The 22,761-nt window shown below is 26.8% G+C and overlaps 4 protein-coding genes across 7 annotated transcripts; 2 read left to right on the top strand and 2 right to left on the bottom strand.

Moving 5' to 3' along the window:
• Positions 1 to 572: 572 nt before the first annotated feature.
• LOC103575534 (39S ribosomal protein L11, mitochondrial) lies at positions 573 to 5,894 on the bottom strand. The gene is made up of 3 exons (XM_008555365.3): positions 5,657 to 5,894; positions 5,400 to 5,589; positions 573 to 4,016 (listed from the first exon to the last, which is right to left on the bottom strand). Exons 1-3 carry the CDS (start codon positions 5,789 to 5,791, stop codon positions 3,751 to 3,753), a joined length of 591 nt encoding a protein of 196 aa, XP_008553587.1. The 5' UTR covers positions 5,792 to 5,894; the 3' UTR covers positions 573 to 3,750.
• A 1,009-nt stretch (positions 5,895 to 6,903) lies between these two features.
• LOC103575533 (cilia- and flagella-associated protein 36) lies at positions 6,904 to 9,700 on the top strand. The gene is made up of 5 exons (XM_008555364.3): positions 6,904 to 7,012; positions 7,086 to 7,261; positions 7,340 to 7,530; positions 7,611 to 7,914; positions 8,005 to 9,700. The coding sequence occupies exons 1-5, from the start codon at positions 6,904 to 6,906 to the stop codon at positions 8,272 to 8,274; spliced, it is 1,050 nt and encodes a 349-aa protein (XP_008553586.1). The 3' UTR covers positions 8,275 to 9,700.
• Positions 9,701 to 11,193: 1,493 nt separating this feature from the next.
• LOC103575530 (serine/threonine-protein phosphatase 4 regulatory subunit 3) lies at positions 11,194 to 16,545 on the bottom strand. 3 transcript variants are annotated; one of them, XM_008555359.3, is made up of 6 exons: positions 16,157 to 16,545; positions 14,617 to 14,979; positions 12,923 to 14,521; positions 12,688 to 12,839; positions 12,166 to 12,547; positions 11,194 to 12,057 (listed from the first exon to the last, which is right to left on the bottom strand). In XM_008555359.3, the coding sequence occupies exons 2-6, from the start codon at positions 14,812 to 14,814 to the stop codon at positions 11,971 to 11,973; spliced, it is 2,418 nt and encodes an 805-aa protein (XP_008553581.1). In that variant the 5' UTR covers positions 14,815 to 14,979; positions 16,157 to 16,545; the 3' UTR covers positions 11,194 to 11,970. The 3 variants fall into 3 exon arrangements, with proteins under 3 accessions (XP_008553581.1, XP_008553582.1, XP_014299822.1); XM_008555360.3 differs by having other exon boundaries at positions 14,617 to 14,965; XM_014444336.2 differs by having other exon boundaries at positions 12,742 to 12,839; positions 16,157 to 16,544.
• On the top strand, positions 15,006 to 21,350 carry LOC103575532 (ATP-dependent RNA helicase DDX54). 2 transcript variants are annotated; one of them, XM_008555363.3, is made up of 11 exons: positions 15,006 to 15,398; positions 17,259 to 17,593; positions 17,668 to 18,044; positions 18,763 to 19,078; positions 19,159 to 19,369; positions 19,450 to 19,676; positions 19,803 to 19,994; positions 20,082 to 20,413; positions 20,500 to 20,638; positions 20,738 to 20,891; positions 21,016 to 21,350. In XM_008555363.3, the coding sequence occupies exons 2-11, from the start codon at positions 17,405 to 17,407 to the stop codon at positions 21,207 to 21,209; spliced, it is 2,331 nt and encodes a 776-aa protein (XP_008553585.1). In that variant the 5' UTR covers positions 15,006 to 15,398; positions 17,259 to 17,404; the 3' UTR covers positions 21,210 to 21,350. The 2 variants fall into 2 exon arrangements, with proteins under 2 accessions (XP_008553585.1, XP_008553584.1); XM_008555362.3 differs by lacking the exon at positions 15,006 to 15,398 and adding an exon at positions 17,107 to 17,199.
• The last annotated feature ends 1,411 nt before the right edge of the window (positions 21,351 to 22,761 follow it).

Below are 22,761 nucleotides of genomic sequence, written 5' to 3'. Positions count from 1 at the left end.
CAAAGCTCGACGATCACATTATCTTATTAGCAACTTCACTTTGTATTTGGTTTTTTTTCCTTGGTATGTTTTTTGATTTGTAAAATATTTTGAGATTAAAAAAAAAAAAAAAAAAAAAAAAAAAATGAAAAAAAAAAATGAAAAAAAAAAAAAAATGAAAAAACATGAAAAAAAAAAAAAAAGAAAATAAAAATCAAAATAATAAAAAATAGAAAATAAAAAAAAGTTAATAAAATAGAATTAAAAAAAAAAAAAAAAAAAAAAAAAAAAAAAAATAGAAATCACAATAATAAAAAATAGAAAATAAAAAAAAAGATAAAATAGAAATTAATAAAAAAAGGTACAAAAAAATAAGTAAAAAAAAAAAAATAATAAATAAATAAAATAAAAAAAAAAGTAAAAGAAAAAAATTAATAAAAAAGAAAAGGTAAAAAAAAATACAATTAAAAAAAAAAAAAACAAAAAGAAAAGGTTAAAAAAAAAAATTCAGTAGAAAAAAAAAATAAAAAAAAAAAGAATAGGAAATATGGGGTTTGGGGGGTTTTTTTAGGCCAGCGCAGAAGAAAGAAGACATCGTAGAAGAGGATTGGGCTTCCCGGACGGATGCTGTGAACCGTAAACATCGTGGGACTTCGAGGGACATGTCAAGATGAAGAGGACTTCGCCGCGGGTCGTCGTGGGATCGAGAATCTTTACAAATTTTTTTATCGCGACAATTAATATTTAACATAAACCAAGTGTTAATTTTTATTAACTTGATTAGAGTACTAGAAGACCCGTAACCATAAAATTTGCGACGTGACTCAATCAGAGCCGAAAATTATACACTAGCCTAACTACACATAATTGCCAATACTTCCGTTCGTTTGCAACTAAAAAGAATCCGGTCATTTTCTTTTAACACAAATGTTTGTCATACGATCCAGATATTTAGTTCACCGCTTTTGTTTCGTGGTTCCTTTTCTTCTTAACTCAATCAAAATAGCGCTCCAAAAGTTTTAGCACCATTTTACACAATTTATTTTGGTATTTCTTCGAATTTCATTAGTATTACCGACACTCAAACATATTCATCATTGTATACATTGTTACTGAAGATGATTGTGGTCATCTTGCCAACTAATTCTCTTCATTCACCATTTCTAAAACAAATCAAGGCTAGTTCGCGTATCTTGGATAATTTTCATATAAAGCACTAATCAATATCGATGAATAATTGAAATTATCATGAAGGCTGGTCGCGTTTTTTGGATTATTGCAATATGAAATAGGAAACGATATCGATAAATTTCTAAAAATCATCATGAAAGATAATTTGCGTACTTCGGATTATGGTCATACAAAACATCAAATTATATCGATGAAGTAACTAAAATTATTATGAAGACTGGTTCGCGTTCTTTGGATTATTGCGGTATAAAACAGTAAACGATATTGATAAATTTATAAAAACCACCATGAAAGATAGCTACGTACTTCGGATTATCGTCATACAAAACACCAAATAATATCGTTGAACAAATTTAAATTATTATGAAGGCTGGTTCGCGTTCTTTGGATTATTACGATATAAAACAGTAAGCGATATTGATGAATTTATAATAATCACCATGAAAGATAGTTTACATACTCCGGATTATGGTCATACAAAACATCAAATAATCAAATAACATCGATGAATAAATTAAAATTATAATGAAAGCTACTTCGCGGACTTTAAATTACTGTCGTAAATCACCAAACATTAATTGCTAAATATCACCTTGCCTCATACATTAAAGTAATAACCGTAATTAAAACTTGATAGAAATTGAAATAAAAACTTATCATTACTATATTGACTTGACTTAGACAACTTGACAATCACGCGAATATTTTGATCCGTAAATAAATTTAGGATATTTAAAAATTTTAAAACATGATAAACATCATCAATTATTATTATAACTAATCATAAAGAAACAAACGTAATAGTTGCCGAAGTAAGGCGGAAAAAATTTTTCGATCGTAAAGCACACTCTGATGCTCCGCATCATGAGTCGTGCAATATTAAAATTAATTATCAGCAAAATAATAAAAATATTTAAAATATGAAAATATTAAACTGTCTTGGGAAATAACTCTAACAGACGAAAATTTTTAAAACATTGACGATATCAGACTGTAATTCAACTAAGACACGACTGTTATAATATATAACTTTACCAAGACAGCAACGTGGGAACTTGACTAGAACCAACTACAGCGTGGGATTTAAATCTGACGGCGGCGTGGGACCTGGAACTACATCTGACTGCGGCGTGGGACTCAACAGCGGCGTGGGATTTGAGACCAGGCGAGACCTGACTACATCGTGGGACTTTACCTTTGTCTAATAATTTAAAATGTGATAATTATTTCGACTTTGAAATTTACAAATGAACTATAACTTTTTTTTTTTTTAAGATTATCTCCATAATCAAAAGTAAATTCTCTTTTTTCAAACGTAAATTTCCCCTAAAATATTATGATTTTTTTTTTAGTGACTCGTAAATAGTTTTATTCAGAAGACTGCAAATACTAGACTGATTAGCTTTTAAAGTGTAAAGACTAACGAGTGATGGAAATACTACAGAGTAATTGATTTACATTAGCACTTAGAACTTGATAATAATACGTACTAATAATTTTTTTTATCTAATTAAATAATTATTCTCAATTCAAACTCTCAATTGATCCGAATAAAAAAAATCTTTTAAAATCACCCTATACAATTATCATTAATATAGTAGATATGTTCAATTTTTTTTTATTTAATCTCAACATTAAAGATTAAAAGTTCTAATGCTAATTAAATTTCTATATTAAAATAATTATACATTTATTAAAAAAATTTTCAACTTAAACTTTATAAAAAACAAAAATATTCTCATTTAAATTGTCATTATTCATGAAATCATTATTACACTAATAAGATACTTCATGAGATAAAAAAATAAAATACTTAAAACTGAACACAAACAAACAATTAACTTAAATAATTTTTCAAAAGTTAAAGAAATAAAAATTTTAATCAGTTAAATACTGATTTAAATATATGATAATTATTAAACAATTTAAACTCATACTGGCTGTGACATTGAGTATGAATTAATGAAAATTTATACTTTCAGCTTCGTACACTAAAACAAAAATACTCAACATTTAAATAATAAATATTTTTTAGTAATAAAACTTTATGAATAAATTGTTGAGTATAAAAAATGAAAAATCTCTAAAATTATTGAATAAAACCTTTCTCAATAAAAAATTTATCTTTTATGATTTATTTAATCCCTTTTGAACCTTATCCTCACTTATAATAATTAACCCTAATCCGGTGTCGTTGTTTTCAGTGCTCGTAAACGTTGAACATGGGTCATTAGCGACCGCCGCTTATTTAATTATGTTGTTCTGTAAGGAAAAATCTGAACAAATTCGTAGGTCTTTTTTGGACTTCTAACTATGCGATAGAGCTGTTGCCAGCCTTGAAAATTCCTTTTTCAATAAAAATTTTCATCAAAATTCCGAGGCATGTAAACTGTTTACAGTAGAATATTTGGACACCAATGACCCATGTTCAACCGATTAGGGTTAAGAAATAAGTATAAATTTCATTGAAACAATAACTTTATTTTAGTTGATAAAAGGTAGAAATAAAATTCAGCATTTAATTAAAATAATAGATTACAGTTAAATATATATTCTATGCACTATAAACAGTTCAATGAACTAAGCCGTTCGCAACATTTTAGCTTCTTTGGCTTCCTGCAGTGCTTTCTTTTGCTCAGCAACAATAACTTCTCGTTCTTTCAAAAATTGACCATACTCTTCAGGATCTAAGTCACGGACAATTTTAATACCTATTGTTCTTGCAATATTAACGAACATTTGCGTTATTTGTGGCAGAGTAAGCAAAGATAATGGTGGATCCTGAGATTTTATTTTGGCTATTTCATAAAGATGTTTCAATGTTATTTTACCAGCAATTTCGTTTGCTAAAATTAAGCACACAGAGAATTACTTTTTTTGTGTTTTTCAATCAAATATGAAATTGTATGTGATGAATTTCCATTCAAAAATGTAAAATTATTGCCATCATTTAAAAGATTATCATGGTATCATATAATTTTGATAATTTAAGTATAAAAGACTGAAACCCACAATTTAGACGTTATGACAAGTCGCTCCAAAACCTCTTTATGCACAGACAACTCTCTAGTATTTCTCCACCTAAAACATGTCTATCGTAAAATAAAACTTCCTTTAAATTGATTACTTAAAAACATCTCTATCCAGAACAATTCTTCTCAAATTCAACCTTTACTCCGAAACTTCTGATCAATGACAAGACTATCCGAAAGAACACTATTCATTATTGATTTAACTAGAAAATCATCGTGAACTGAGTAAACATGTTAGTTACAATGGAAATTCTCGTTTTTTCAGTTATCGATGATTTTTTAGCTGTTAATAATGAATAGTGTTATTTCGGATAGTCTTGTCATTGATGAGAAGTTTCGGAGTAAAGCTTGAGTTTGAGAAGAGTAGTTCTGGATATAGATGTTTTAGAGTAATCAATTCAAGGATAGTTTTATTTTACGATATACATGTTTTAGGCGGATAAATGCTATAGAGTTGTCTGTGCATAGAAAAATTTTGGAGCAACTTGTCATAATGCCACAACTTAAAAAAAAATTGTTTTTGTAATAAAATTGATTTTTAATAATTTATGTCTATAAACTTGATTTGATTATAAATTAAATACTTTTATATTATTTCAGCTGTTGTATTTTTTTTTAATTTTCAGGGCTTATAAACTTTTCTAAATGTGGGTAACGTCCTTTTGGTACAGAATTAGCTATAAATATATACATTGATACTTCATAAATATATAGTTTAAATAATTATTTTTAAAAAAATGATAGAGACTAAATATAATAAAGTAATGTGATTAATTATTTATAAATTTCAAGTTTTTGAATATTTGAACAAAATTAATGGAAAAATGCATATTAACGGCCAGCTTTTCAAACCGGGTTTATTTTTAATCTGGGTTTAAATTGTTATTGCTGGTATATTTATATATTATTAATGTATAGATGTGATATACTAGCAATGTTAATTAAAACCCAGACATAAAAATAATCCCGGTTTGAAAAACTGGCCCTAAGAATTTAAAAAAGCTTTCGTATTCATTTTTGAAAATTGTTATCTACTAATACTGAATTTTTTTATTGAGTAATAAAACCATTTTCGGTTCTCTAGTACTTTTACTATCAATCTAATCTTCTGTACTAGAACTAAAACAATGTGACACCTTAATTTACAAATAAATAAATATAACAATAAAATTAAATGAATAAATAAATATTTTTTACCTGAATTCATAGCACCTCTTTGAATTCCAGCAGCTTGCATTAGATAATACCCTGTTGGAGGTAAATGCATCACGAGATCATAAGTTCTATCAGGTAATACTTTAACTCTACATGGTATTGGTATGCCTTGTTTAATATGTGCGGTTTTTTCATTAAAGTCTTTAACAAAATTAGCAATATTTACATTCCTCTGAAATAATAAAATTTAATCAATTATTAAATTAAACATTTATATAAAATTTGTAGAAAAAACTAACCTGTCCAAGTTGTGAACCTAGAGGTGGACTTGGTGATGCTAAACCAGCTGGTATATTTGTTCGTAATTTAGAACTATGGTCAATTTTGTCCATAAGTTTTTTTGTTTTTTTTAGGCGTGATGCCACTTTAGACATTTTTAATTATTTTATTTATTATTTTACTGTCTTATTATAAAATACTAAGAACAACAAAATAAATATGCCGGCTTGATATTAAATACATAAATAGCGTTATCATACATTTCCTGAACATGCGCTTATTGATTGTCACAATTTACTGGCGGGAAGAAACATAATTTATTCAATTGTAATCTAAGCTATATGATATAATGTGATGGTTTAAAAGTAATTCTTAATATCTATTTTCTATATTAATTTAAATATTGATTTTCACTAGAATTAATAAGTATAAAATAAATGGTTTTTTTCCAATATCACTAACTATTATTATTATTATATTTAAAAAAAAATCAATTATTAATAATAATGAAAATACATTTTCAAAGTCTTCAGTAATTGTTCAGAATTAAATATTAATTTAAAATTATGATTCTAAAGTTAGCAGACAATTGAAAGTTTTCGGATTTATTTTTCAAGAAATCCATGGCAAAAAAAATGCACGTGTAGAAAATTTAAAAGTTTAATGGTGTAATTTTTTTAAATATTTCTTTTTTTATAAATGATCGTTATTAAAAAAATCAAAAAATTATTAGACGTCAACTAACTTTAAAATCATTTTAAAATTATATTTAATAAGTGTGGTCGTAGCAGACATCAGACGGTTTTAAAATTATAAATAAATAGAATAAATAATTAATAAAATATCATTTTAAAAAATGTACATTTAAAAAATTTTAAAATTAATAAGTGCATTTTTTATAAATATTATTTTTTTAGTTATTTACTCTATTCATTTATAATTTTAAATTTGTCTGATGCCTGCTACAATCACACTTATTTTATTTATTGTAAAAAATTATCCATTATTTTATTGAACAAGTGTTTGAAATAATGTGAATTAATTTAACGCACTATAAATAAATTTCATATAAAATAGATGATAATTGTCAAATGTATAGTCAAGTAAATGTTTTGAATAATGTTGCTATGGTAACACCTTCATCAGCAAGGAATTGACAAACTTGCGTTCTATTTTTTTAATTCTACGACTCACTTTCAAACGTTCTAATTCGTATTCTTAACAAAAGTAAAAAAAAAAAAAAAAAAAAAAAAAATATTTATTGTTAATGATGGCTCATGAAGACAGTGGTTGGGTTTTTGATTCATTGGTAGGATTTCTTCAAGGTCCAATATGGTCAGCACCTCTTTTAACATTTATTGAAGAAAGATCTCTCAGTAAGAAATTTTTTTAGTAACAAATTATTTCAAATTTAACAAATAAGTATTTTAAGCTGAAATCTGTTGATAGTTTTTGAAGCAGACTTACAGGATAGTCAAGAGTATCATGAAGTTTATCAAGAGTATAAAAATTTGGTTGATTTATTATTGGGCTGTTATATGGAAGATATGGGAATTACACCAGAACAATTTGAACATGCATGCACAGTTAATAAACAAACGCGAATGCCTATTCATTTTCAGCAGGTAACCGTTATTTTATTTAATAAATTAATAAGATAAATAAAACTTATCATTAAATTTAATTTTATTTATTGATTAAAGTCTCTATTCGAACAAATTTGGGCAGCAAATGAGTATGAAATATTTAAACGAATGATGATACAAAAGAATTTGGAGTTGCAATTACAAACACTTGAAATGTTGGAACAAAAATTTGGACTTACACCAGCATCATTGACTTACAATACTGAAGGTATTCCTGATGAAGACCTTGCTATGGAAGAAATACTGAAGTATATTTAATATTTTTATTATTTTTCATTATTAATTATTATTTTTATTTTAATTTTATAAATTTATAATTCTATTTTAGTAAAAAAATTAAAGAGTCCGAAGAAGATGATGATAATCTAGTAGAGACAGAAGCAGATCTTGAAAAGGCACATGAAATTTTATACAATCAATATCAAAATGAACGAGCTGTGTTGGAAGAAACGATAAGAGCATCAGCACAATTACCAGATCCGCCAGCTGAACCAGAAGAATTAGTCCAGCGTCCAATTGAATCTTGTTCGGAGCTTGACAAATTACCATCATTGAAACCATCTAAAATTCTAACGCCACTTGCTCCAATACCTAAAGAAGAAGATGAAAAGCTGGATCTTCCAGAAGAAAATGTATTTCTTTTTAATTTATAAGATGAATTTACTTTTTTTTTTTTTTTGGGAATAATTAATTAGACTATTATAATTTTGTTTGAATTATAGAAACAAGAAACAAAAGAAGAAAACCAAGAAGATATAAAAAAAAGAGAGGGTTATTTAAAAGCACGAAGAGATAAATTAGTAGCACTGAAAAAACAAGCTAGAAATCAGCGATTAGAGATGACAAAAGCACGTCCAAGTTCAGCTAGAAATGTTGCGGAAGCAACGATGCAAGGTAAACAAGATTTGGAAAATCCGCAAGCAGCTGGTCCATCTCTTCAAGTTCGAAAAGCTCTGGCAGCACGTCTCAGAGCTGAAGTTGTCAGGCAATAAAATTTATTTAAAACCTTTTTTAACTATAGATTTAATATAAACAATATTAATAATCAAACAATAAGTTATTGGTATTCACTCACGGTAGTCAAAATTTCTTCTAAATTTAAATTTATTCAATTAAATATTTCCTCGCACTTCTACATCACACTTTTACTCATTATATAACACGCATTCATCATATTACTCTCTATATTTCATTGCCAAATTTATGGAGAGCATTAGATCATTATCATAAAATGATCCACATTTCATTTGTATCAATTGAATTCATTCATTTATTACTTTGTTTTCTTTTTTTTTTTTATTATTAATTTTAATTGTTACTTAATTATTTAAATTTATTATTAATTGTTTATTTTATTATTATCTTACCAAACTACTAAAAATGTTCATTTGAACTTGATCAATTATTTACAATCTCACGCTGTTATAATAGACAAAAATTAATGATTAAGCAAATATTTATTATAAATAAAAATAATAATAATTCTGCTTAACTTTACTTTAACGTAAAATTTTAATTTATCATTTCAGTTTTATAATCAACAGATTAAATTTTTTTTTATTTCTTATAATAATTATTATTATTATTTTCAATTTGTCTACGAATTCTCGTTGCTTCTATGAATTTTGTAAAAATAAAATGCAAGATATTTTTTTATTATTTTAATATTAGTATTATTATTATTATTATAATTATTATTATTATTATTATTTTTTTTTTTCAATTTAACTTTATGGTCCTATCGCCACTTGATGTACTCTCGATAATTTTATATAGTTGGGTTGTATACAAAGGTCACGAATTGTTTATTTTTCTTCTATAAAAAATTTCTGTATACTGCATGTTTGTTAAAAATAAAAAAAAATAACAAAAAATATAATCCAGATAAAGTAATGTGACTTATTATAATAAAATATAAAACACCGAATATTTAAGTATGATAATAAGATAATCCTGTACGTAATGTTATTTTTGTTATAATTAATATTATAATTATATCGATGTAACATTTGTAAAATCTATAGTGATCAATGGGTCGGTATTGTATACAAAATGTTTCAGAAGTCTGTTTTGATCACTTTCATGGTTATCAAAAATCTAAATTTTTATCTTAATTATTTTATTATTATTTTTTTCCGTATGCAAATGCCCAAAATAAATTTTAGGCCTTGTAGAACATTACCTTAAGTGAGTGAGATCCTTTTTACAAAATGAACTTATGATACTATTTTAAGTTTTGTGTAGTTAAAAAATCTTTGTAATTATTTACAAAAATAAAATTCATTTTGACATGTACATGGATTTTATTGTTATTTAATAAAATGTTTTTTTTTTTTTTGCATATTTACGCACGTCAGATATTTATTATTTCCAATTATGCTTAATTGTAAATCGCAACAGAGTCTGAATCATTTTGCATCATATATATATATATATATATGAACTTACTTATATATATATATATATATATATATATATATATATATATATATATATCTACACGAAAATACTCCATCGCATTTTACTTATTCATCATTACTGAAGATATGAATAATTATGAGCATTTATATAAAAAAAAATGAGTCAATTAATCCAATTAGATTTTATATAAACACTTTTAATTATTTATATATTTTAAAATTATTTACGTGATGCTTAAATAACTTTTTATCTTTAAACTTAAATATCTATTAATTAATAATTTCAATTTAATAAAAATTAACAATAATCATTTTTATTACGATGAAATAATTAATTTTTAAAATATTTAATTTTAAAGTTAAAAAGTTTATTTATAAATTCGCCTTGTACTTTACATATTAACTATATTATTATAAATTTACCGTACCAATGATATAGTGTCTTTTTAAAATTTAAAAATAATTAGTCAATATCTTTTCAGTAAAATACGTTGAAGAGTTATTTTTATGTCAATATGTGTGTGTTCGTTAAACTTTATTTTCAATTATATATAATTATTCGTTATCGATTTGTTACAAATTTTTATCAGATCGGGTTGCACGAATTGTATGTACATATTGTAATTATAAAGTTTATACTTTAATTATCATTATTATTTAACTTTTAATTATTATAAATTATATTTCACAGTCAGCGCTGTAAAAAAAGTCCAACGTGTTTGTTCTGGCTGTGGCTGTGACATTGAATTATGTATATGTCTGTGTATGTATATATATATTTAATATATTTATAATCTTTATGGATAATAAACCAGTAAAAACCTGTACACTAACTTACAATTGTTTTTGTATTGTATTAATTTAGAAAAAGTTTATTTTAAACAGTGGAGCAGCGGCTTGGTCTTCATTTAAAAATATAAATTAATAAAAAAAAAAAATAACAACAATAATAATAATAATAATAAAAACAAATTTGAAAGAATAAAGAAAAAAAATATCGATATCTTATCACAATAGTCCAGTTAACGCGAAAGTATTCGATTGGTATGACGGTGCAATTCATTGAATTTAATTTAATTAAAAAAAAAAAAACAAAAAAAAATTATGTAATTTTATAATTGACGGATTTAAGAGTGATGAATAAAATTATAATTGTAATTGAATTATATTGGAGAACGAAATCATTAGCCGAAGAGAAATGAAAAAATGTGACCGCTTTAATTTTTTGGCAGTTGATTTTATAACTCTATATAATTATAATTTGTACTAATTCATCACTCAATTATAAAACTTACTTATATATATATATATATATATATATATATATATATATATATATATATATATATATATATATATATATATATATATATATATATATATTTTTTTTTTTAATGAATCAAGCTACCGCAGAAGTTAATAAATAATTTTCTACCAAATTTAATTTTACATACATAAAAAAAAAAAAAAAAAAAGTAAGAATTTGCACAATCTTGTATAATATTGTTTTGGTACTAATATTCATAAAAAATATGTATCGAATAAAAAGTATCAGCTATTTGTTATAATAGCAACTTATTACGATAATAATTAATTGTCCACGCATTTATAATGAATTTATTTAGTTTTAAAAAAATGACTTTACTTTAAATAAATGGGAATATACTAAACCACTGAAATAAAATAATGATATTTTTATGTTGAAATTTACTATATCTTTACACAACATAGTCGTACAATAAGCGATTTTGTAATAAATTCTTAATTATTATTAAGAAAAAAAAAAAATTCAAAGTTTTACAAATTTATAATCAACGCTACTTTAACTTCATCCGCGTTAATAATTCTTAATTTAATTATTCTTATTTGCAATATTTATCTTCTTCACTTTTTTTTCTTCTTGATCTAATATTATTATTATTTTCATGATTATTATTAATATTATAATTATCCTTTAAATTCTCTTGTATGGCTGCTCCTTTTGTTTTTAAACTGTACAAGAAATTAGCACAGACAGTTGTGTCAATGTCCACGATGCACGAAAGTTAAAAAATATATTTTCCCCCCTTATGGAATTAAACTCATGTATCTTTATATAGATACATAATTAAGATAATTAAATTATGATCTAATTGTTATTGACTGTATATAAACAAAGTAGATCAAAATAATCTAAAATCAATTTGAGTATAAACCTATCAGAGGGAAGAACAGCGACGGCGATCATTAGTCTTAGCACTATTATTCCTCTTGATGTTTATTTATTTACTATGCGAGACGCTGTCTTTTAGGTGAAGGATTTAATTCTGGATCTTCATCATCCTCATCAGAATCACCTTCATAATCTACTAATCCCTGTAACATATAAATTAAAAAAAAAACAAAACCATTATTAATAAAAAAAATTTTTTATCAACAAAATAAAAAGATAAATTAAAAAAAATATTAATAACTAATTTCTACCTTTTTAAAAACTGTCGCACCAGCTTTTTCACAATCGTCCGTGGAGCTGGTCATAATTCCAGATGAGATCGAAGATTCATTCCCCGTGGGACTACTACTGTTAACTTGAGATTGCTGCGTTGCCGAGGTATTATTGGCAGTGTTGTTATTTAACACAGTCTGCTGTTGGGTTTTAGAATCAGCAGGAATAGGATTGGGTGCTGAATTAGGACTTGGTGGTTGTTTTTTAGCAGACGCCGGTGGTACAAGATCAGCAGCAGCAGCTGGAACAACAGCTTCACCTTCATCAAAATCTTCCTCTTCATTAAACCACATTTCCTCGTCCTCATCTAGCTGCCTTTGGTCTCGTCTATACCGACTGTTGCGTAAAATCGATGGTACACTATTTTAATAAAAAACAAAAAAAAAAAAAAACAATCATAAAAATTCATATATTATGATAATACATATATAGATATGTATTATCTCGTGATAATAATGTCCGAGTCTATCTGATCCTGCGGTAGTTGATTATCAACATACCTCTCGAGAGTAGCTCGATCACGATCCTTAAGTTTATCCTGATGCTGTTCATACCTTGATTTTAATGCCTTAAATGTTTGTACGTAGTCAATTGCTTCTAATTCTTTGGAGAAATTTTCAACAACATGTGAACACAGTGATTTGATATCCTCCTGTAAAAAAAAAAAAAGAGTAACAATAATTATTATCATTGTCTAATAATAAATTAATTAATGAATAAAAAATGAATAGTTACCAATTTAATAAATTCGAACATTTCGAGTATAGCTGAATCCAATAGATTGTATCTACCATTATTTCTTACGAACGCATCAAATACAGGTGCAAATAAATTACCCTTTATGATATATCTATTATAAAATTCATCTTTTAATGCAATTATTTTACGCATAAACCTCAATGCACATAGCACTAAAAATGTATGCGTTGATTTCATGAGAATTAATATTCTTCGTAATAAATCTTTGTTTAAAATGCAATTTTTAATTTGATACATGTGATGTTCAACACAAAATGATAACAATTCAAGAATCAATCCTAATAATTGTACTGTGCGATAATCTTCACGTACTGGTTTATCACCAATAGTATTTGCTAATAATGGTTCAATCAATGTTACGATACTGTTTTTATAGAAATAATTTAGAAAGTCAGTCTTCTCAGATTTATTGACAGAAGCCAACATATTTTCAGGGTCGAGTAATAAACGTAAAACACCAGCAAGTTGTACAGCACCACCTAATTCTGGATCTGTATCACCAACAAGTTGAGCTACAATAACATTTATTAACATCTGATCTTGCTCAGTATTATTTATTTGTTGTAATGTATAATCTCTAACAACACTAGGTGAATATTCAACAATATATGTCAGTATATCAATACTGGCTGTTTTAGTTTGGGCATCATTTATTGCTAATGTTATTTCAAGTGCTGGTAAAATACCAAGTGCCGTTAGTGTTCGATAAAATGCTTCTTTGCCTTGTGGCTGAAGATTCTGTGAAAAATTACAAAATTCCTTTAGAAATAAAACTAAATCACGTCGTTTACATATTGAAGTCGACTCATCGGTTAATTGTCGAAATAGTTCAGTTAAAAACCTTTCATCGTCTTGTATTAAAGTAACTATTTCAACTTTATTGAAAAATATAAAGCTACTTAGTGTGCTGAGCATATTGTCCTCAAATACACTTGGTGTTGGTAAAACTACATCCTGTATATACTGGACACGATAGGTTTGATGAATTTTAGCTAATAATTCAGCATTTGTTATAGGAATTGCTTGTTTAAATCTTGCCAATTGACGTAAATACTCTCGATGTCTCTTTGGTTGTGGTAATGAAGGTTCGTACTCCAAACAACCCACCACATCAAAAATAACATCCTCACTGAACATTACTTCAAATAGGGCATTTTTATTCAACAGGAATATATTTTTAAATATATCATACAAGTGATGTAAACCTTCAATATTTTCAAGATCTTCACATGTATGAAATAAATTTAATAATTTTTTAATATAACCCTCGGATTCAATTGCCATTGCTAATTTTTCTTTTCGTACTGGTGTTGATAAACAATTACCAATAAGTTCATTTATGTCTTCAAGGCGGCTTAATTCACATGGTGGTAATTCAATCGGTGGTGCCGAATCAGACATATCATCAAATCGTTCATCTTCTGACTCTTCAACGATATCTTGGGTAATTTCGACTGATGGATCTTTGCCTTGAACTTGGCATATTTTTTCCCATATTTCATCACAACCTGCTTTCTCTTGAAAACTGAGAGCAAGATCAAAATTGTCTCCTTCCGACCATACAATCAGGGTATCCTAAAATTTAAAATTCAAATAATATTATTGTAAAATAATATTATTAAATTGTTGTTATAAAAATAATAAAAAAAAAAAAATATATAAAATCAAACCTGTTGTTTTTGATATGCAGTATCTGGTTGTATTTTACTTTCTAATAAAACAGAACCATCACTCTCAGCTCTGACCAATAATGAGATCCCTTTAAGTCTCTCAACATAAGATGAAGATACATGTCCAGTACCACGATCATCCCATTGTCTATCAGCATTCAAAGCATAAAGCTTCACTCGTCTTCTTGTGTCAGTCATTTTGCACGTTAATTGTCACACTTAATGTTTTGTCTTATCGTTTACTAACTAGCATGCCTTTAACCTCTTTCCTACAATCACTGTTACTTTAATTGTTTTTTTTTTTTCTTTCAGTACAATTCGTCTTGCACTTTGTCTTCAATTTATTTATCTATACAAATAATTCTATTACATCAAACAGACAAAAAAAAATTTTAATATATATTTATAATTTAAAAAATTAAAAAATGTTTTTTCTCTCGAAATTATTTATAAGAATTTACTAGCACAGCAAACATGATAAAGAAGGATCATTATTTATTATCGTTAGTAAAGTATTTTTTTTGTTTTTTCTTTTTTTCAAAATTATTATTAATAAAATATACACTACTATTTTGTCTTTGTAGTTTCAATTATTATGTGAATGGCATTTTTATATGATCCAAATATTAATGACAATGATGATAATGTTATTTTGTCACGACATTCAAGTAAACCTAATATTATCATTGAGTACTCAGTGTCGTCACAGTCACCCAATAACACTGACTAAATTTTTTTTTTCTCTTGACAGCTGACAACCGTTGTTGCATTCGCAAACAGACGTAAGTACACTTGACGTTGCCAGGTTGATTTTAAAACAAGAGCGTGTCCGCGTATTATATTATTTTTTTTTAGCCGATCGTACGTAGCAGGAGCTCTCGCAGAGTAGTTTTGAGTAACGGTACTTAACACACTACTTATAACCGGTGATTGTCGTTGATCAAACGTGCATCTCACAATGTCCGTTAGTCTCTCAAAAATAATAATTAATCATATATCATATATTATAAAACCAACAAAAACTATCTTTAATTAATATCATTTATAATATTTAAATATAAGTATATTGTTTTTTTTCCTTTAAATAAATAAATTTATAAATTGATTAATAAAAAATAAATATTTATGTGTATATCCGAGTTAATATTTTGTTTACAATGGTTTGTATATTTATGCAGCCTTGTTGCATAAGCCCGCTCTCGATCGTAAGATGCCACACAATCACATACAACACATAAGATGATAATAATTAGAAATTATACTCCATAAAATTTATTTGCGGAAAATAATAATTATATTATTGTTAATTATGGTTATTTATTTAAAAATTATCATTATTTTAATAGTATATTGTGTGTTAATAAATATTTAATTAACATTAAATAATATCCTACGGGCGAAAGAAAATAACCCCCACACTAAAAAATGATGATGAATTTATATACTCTTGCGCACCGCTGTGTACGATAAATATCCAACCGATGAGAGAGCGGTCTCGCGGTACAGTAAAAATATATTTATCAATAATAATTACACTCACAATTATAACCTCTTATTAATTTAGCGTTTTATGAATTTTAAATTTATTATAGGTAACACACAAGCGTTGGGCATCGTCATTAATGCCTTCCCAGCTCACAGATATTTATTCTAAAATTGACGTAGACACTCAACAGCCACAACACTACTCTCCGCCATGTTAGATCACAACAACGCGCTACGGGGTCCACCGGCCCACTTTCAAGGATTCACGCGCCAAATTTGAATTTTATTTACAACATTTATTTTATATAACACTATTTATACATTTAATTCATATTTTATTTGTTTGTTTAATTGTTACACAGACAGTTTTACTTAAATTTAATAGTTTTTAAATAAATTAACCATAATAATAAGTTTTTAAAAGAAATAATAATTATCTTTCCACCGATCAATAGACGGCAGCCGGCTCACTAATCAAAATCTCTCGTGGCTATTCTTGTCCCGATCTCCCAATCCGAATAAAAAAAAATTATTTATTTGTTCATTATTATTTTTAGATCTTGGAAATTTTCAAAATATGAATTTATAATTTATGAAAGAGAGATCTGAAAAAAAGAGTTAAATAATTATTATTGTATGAGACATTTTAAATGTCGATAGAAAGTTTAAATGCATGTGATTTTGCAAATTATACACCGCGCAAGGCCGTCTTTTGTGTGTCGTCACTCCTCTCCTTGTCTTGTTGTTATATATCTTTAAAGATTAAAAAAAAATAAATAAGATTACTAAAGGAATAAATTTATCTTCTGAAATATATATGAATTCTTTTTTTAAATAATAATAATAATAATAATTTTGATAATTAAATGTATGAGGAGAAAGGATATTCGTCCGGATCGTTTATTTTTTTTTTATTTAATAAAAATATATTAACAGGATACAGACAGAATTATTATTATTATTAGCTTGAGTTTTTTGTTGGGAGAGGTAGAGAAATTAATTTCAGCCAATAGCGACAGGCGTTACACGTAAATATTTTAACTTGACAGAAACTATAGAGTATTGAAAAAACATAATAAAAATTATGTGAATGTATTGGTAATTTTTATATGTTGGTATATCTGATAAATTTAAACTAAACTTGTTTCGACTTTCAGCCAATATCTGACTGACTAGTGACTGGAAACTGGATTTGACTTGCTTGGCTCTGGGTCTGGTTCTGATGTCCACGTGCAATCAGTATTTTTTTTCTAACCAATAAAATTTTCCATCAAGTAGATTTTAAAATAATTGTTATTAAACAATGGAAGATACTCAAATAATTGGATTTGGTGATCCAAATGAAGTCGACAGTGATGATGGCTATAATAATGTACCATTAAAAAATAAATCTAAAAAAGGTGGTGGTTTTCAATGCATGGGATTGAGTGATAATGTTCTGAAAGGTATCACTAAAAGAGGTTATAAACTTCCCACGCCGATTCAAAGAAAAGTAATTTACTTATTTATTTATTTACAATTTACTTTTGTTTTATAAATAATTATTTTAATTTTTTTTATGTCTAGACCATTCCATTGGCATTAGAAGGACGAGATGTAGTTGCCATGGCGAGGACAGGTAGTGGAAAAACAGCCTGTTTCTTAATTCCAATGTTTGAAAAATTAAAAACAAGACAAGCTAAAGTTGGTGCCAGGGCATTGATTTTATCACCAACACGTGAATTAGCATTGCAAACGTTAAAATTTATAAAAGAACTTGCTAAATATACGGATTTAAAAGCTTCTGTTGTATTGGGTGGTGACAGTATGGAGGATCAGTTTGAAAGTATTCACAGTAGTCCAGATATTATTGTTGCAACACCTGGACGTTTTCTTCATATTTGCATTGAGATGGATCTCAAGTTGGATAATATTGAATATGTTGTATACGACGAAGCTGATAGGTAGATTTATATTAATTAAATTAACAATAGACGTTCTAATTAGCAAATTATCTAACTCCATTACAGAAAATCCTCCATTTATGTCAAAAAAAGTAATTTAAAAATTTTGTTTTCATATAAAAATCAATTTCATATCTAGTATATGTATAATGTTTTTGTCTAGGTTACTCAAATAATATTTTTTCTGACTATTACTTTGTAACAGAGATATATAAATAATGAAGACAAAAGATTGCACATGGAAGGGTTCGTGGTTAGTCGTTGTAGTCCAGTACCAGCTTTTTGACAAACGTTCAGGAGAATGGGTAGGGACAATCTAAGAAGTTGACATCCGAGCAAATAGCATTGACTGAATTAGATATTCTGTTGATAGGCCCAAAACGGGCATAGTTTTTGGAGGATTTTATAGTATTTAGCAGCCGGCTATGCCGTAGACCCGTTTTGGGGCAGATAAATTCAAAGCGTTCAAGTATTTCTGGAGAGTCAATCTATCCGTTGATTACCTTGTAGAACAACAAAATGTCATTAACTTGTCTTAAATTTGCTAAATAATTGATTCGAGGGTACTCATATACTGCGTTGATGTCCAAGTCGGTATGCAAAATTGCACAGTCATCTATTAGAAAATATTAAGATTGACAATTTGCTAATTAGACCGTTGCAATAATTTCTCATTCAAATACTGTTTAGTTTATAATATTTTTTTTATTTAAATTAGATTATTTGAAATGGGATGGGGAGAACAAATAAATGAAATAGCTAATCGATTACCGGAATCACGTCAAACATTACTTTTCTCAGCAACTCTTCCTAAAGTTTTAGTTGAGTTTGCAAAAGCTGGTCTTAGTGATCCAGTTCTTATACGTCTTGATGTTGAGAGTAAATTACCAAATGAATTGAAACTATCGTTTATAACTTGTAGACCCGAAGAAAAATTAGCTGTTTTGTTATGTTTACTTAAATATGTAATTAAAAAAGATTCACAGACAATCGTATTTGCTGCCACCATGCATCACGTTGAATATATTCATATGGTAAAGATTTATTATTATGATTATATTTTTATAAAATAAATTAATGTAATATTTATTAAATAATTTTTATTTGCTTACAGATATTAGACCATGCTAATATTACAAATACTTTTATTTACTCAAATTTAGATGCCACAGCACGTAAAATAAATGCTGCTAAATTTCAAGCTAAAGTTGCTAAAGTTTTGGTTGTAACAGATGTAGCAGCTCGAGGAATTGATATTCCACATTTAGATAATGTAATCAATTTTAATTTTCCAGCCAAGAGTAAGCTTTTTGTACATCGAGTTGGTAAGTAGTTAAATTTTTTCATGTTTATTTTTTGTTACAAAAATTTACTGTATAAATAATTTCGTTAATTTGTTTTTTAGGACGTTGTGCTCGAGCTGGACGAACTGGAACAGCATACAACATAGTTTCTAACGATGAATATGCATATCTTTTGGATTTACATCTCTTCTTAGGTTCACCTTTTAACATAGTGCCACAGCAATCAACTGAAAAAAGTATCGAAGGTGCTATTGGTAAATTGCCGCAATCTATGATCGAGCAGGAACTCGCTGAATTAATTACTTGGCATGATAACAATACTGATCTTGTAAGTTTAATAATTCATTTGTTTATTTATTTTACAAGACCCAACAGTAAGTTTCAATCAAAGGGCCGCAAAATATAAAAATTTACTCTTGTAGATTTAAATAATAACTTTATTAATTTTAAACAGCAAAATATGCAAAATGTAGCTAAAAATGGTTATCAGCAATACATTCGTTCAAGACCAGCAGCATCAACGGCCAGTGTAAAAAGAGTTAAAGAGTTGGATATTGCAAATGCTGGTGTACATTCTGAATTCGCGGACATGGCACCAAAAATTGATGATTTATTGACACAAATGAAAAGTTACAGACCACGAGGGGTAATTATTTTTTTTTGTTTTTTAATTACTTGTAAATTAAAATAATAATTTATTAAATTATAAAATAAATATTATTTTGTATTGCAGACTGTATTTGAAGTATGCAAGAAGCCATCTTCAACTGATTACAAAGTAATGATAACAAAACGTGCATTTCATAATGATTTAATAACAAAATTTAAATCAAAACAAGCTGAAAGAAAAGAAAATACATTAAAAATTATAAATAGTACGAAACAAGAATCAAAACTTGTGACAAGTACCAATGATGAAATTAATGAAGCATTTAAAGAAGTTGTTAAACCCAAGAAAAGAAAAATTGATGATTTATACAGAGAACCCAAGAAAAAGAAACGAGGAGTTCGGGATGAAGAATTTTATATTCCTTATTCCGCTCCAGATAAACACACTGAAGACGGGTAAGCTTTTTATTTTCAACTTACTAGCTTATTATTTTTTTTAGTAATGTTCTAGTTCTTTGTATAATTTATTTAAATATTCTTAGACTTGCTGTGAATAATTTTGCAACTTCAGCCGAGCGAGAACAAATGGACTTGACTGGTGATAATGAAGACGCATTTCGACAACAGAAACAAATGAAAAAATGGGATAGAAAAAAGAAAAAAATGGTTACCGTTAATAATGTATGCAAATATTTGAATCATAAATTTTTTATTATTGATTATGTTAAGTAGTTACAGTTTATAAATTATTAATACTTGATAATTTTTTTAATTTTATAGACTTCAAAGGTGGGGAAAATTCGTACGGAGTCAGGCGCCTGGATCTCAGCTTCCTTTAAGTCAAATCGTTATCAACAATGGAAAGATAAATCTAAAATTGATAGTCGAGATAATGATGATGATGATGATGAAGAACCGGAGCATATGAAAAAATGTAAGTTTGCTAATTAAATAAAATTAAAAAAAGTTTATGGTAATTAATAAAAGTTTGTTAATTTAATAATACTCGTCAGTGAAAGTTTTATCAATTAATTAATAAATATACTTTTTTTTCTTAGTAAAAACAACTCCAAACACTCACTGGGCAAGACACAATAGAAAAGTAAAAGAAAAAATGAGGGTAAAAGATGAATTGAAGAGACCTGAACAAATTATGAAACAACGTAAAATAAAAGAAAAGAAAAGAGAACGAGAGCAGCAACGCCGCGGTAAAGGTAAAGGCAAAGGAAGAAAAAAAGCTGGTAAAAGATAATTGAATATATTTTATTTGTAATTAATTTATTATATTTAAATATAATTAAAATTAAAATTCAATAAACTATTTACATATAAATAAATAACTCATAAAAGCATAATTAATTGACAATTTTAATTAGATTTTAAAAATACAATCGGGAATAACAAACAAAGTAGAGCTGAAAGTATTTAACTCAATGTTAACTAAATAATGATTAGTGTTGTCACGTGTGGCTTAAATTGTTAGACAATTTAGTACCGCAATAATCCCATTGAGTTAATATATACCAAGTAGATTACGAGTGTACTGTATTTATATGTATACGAGAGATGGAAGTGATTGCGGCTGACCAGACAGATTTGTTAATTGAGTAATAAGCATAATAAGTGTACAGAGTAAAGGCTGAATATATTTTTATCCATGCGTTATACTTTTGGTACAAATTGATCCAAGTAGAGTATAGTACATGTGATGACGAGCGTTAAAGTCCAATCTTTACACGAGTTAAAAGCAGGAAACGGGTCGTTGATCTATCAACCATTAACTTAATTTGTTTTATCACGACTTTTGCCAATTCGTAGTGTTATTGCGTGAATTATTTCACTACTAAATTAACACACATCAATGTTCAAACTAGCTTTGACGTATTAAGTAATAAGTTTTTAGATTTTGTACAAAAAAAAAATTTACTTGTATTTACATGATAAAATTATAGTATTTTAATTGAAAAATATTCAACCATAAACCGTTAACTCGTTAGTTTGACGATTTAAAACCTACAATTAACTACCAATTAAACTGATTACTATAATCAGAGGCTTAAAAATATAAATAAGTATTTTTACTATTTATTTTTTTATCTACTAAATACTATTCCCTTATCGTGGTAGATGTACATGCTAGGATATATGAATGTTGATGCAATTTATGAGTGACCTTACATACTGTTGCACTATAACGTGTCTATTGATCCTGGGGTGCGTGAGTAAAATGAACTCAAATAATTCCCATAATTTTTATGACATTTTAATGTCTTTTTACGGTCTCTTAAGTAATAAAAAGCCCATTTATTTATTCAAAAATAAATAAACAATTATGTATTCATATTTTTTTATTAAAACTTTAAATGAAAGACTTTCAATGTTATCAGCATCAAATTTAACGACCACAAGTTGCCTCTTATTTCCATTCATAAACATTCTTTCACTAGTGTTGTACAGTTTATTCATTTCCGGCAGAGTCAAGTGTGCGACTAAATGTTAATTATTACATAAATTTATTTTTTATCATAATTTTTATTATTTATTTGACAGTAGGATCGATCGGATAATAAAAATAAACTAAATAAATAAAGGCATTATGGAAACATTTGACCTTGCAAAAGATAAAGAGATAAGACAAACATCACGAGATGTGTAGTAAGACTATTTTATACGTTAAAAGTTTTTTTAATATTTTTTTATTTGCGTATTTTAATCAACAATTAATTATTTAACATTGAGACCTTGATCATTGAATTCACGTGGAATTTATTATTTTAAATAGTTTTATTTATACAATTCGCATG

Source organism: Microplitis demolitor, chromosome 8 (assembly GCF_026212275.2).
Source record: "Microplitis demolitor isolate Queensland-Clemson2020A chromosome 8, iyMicDemo2.1a, whole genome shotgun sequence".
NCBI lineage: Eukaryota > Metazoa > Arthropoda > Insecta > Hymenoptera > Braconidae > Microplitis > Microplitis demolitor.
The sequence above is the reverse complement of the archived record's forward strand: the minus strand, read 5'-3'. Positions and strand labels throughout refer to the sequence as shown.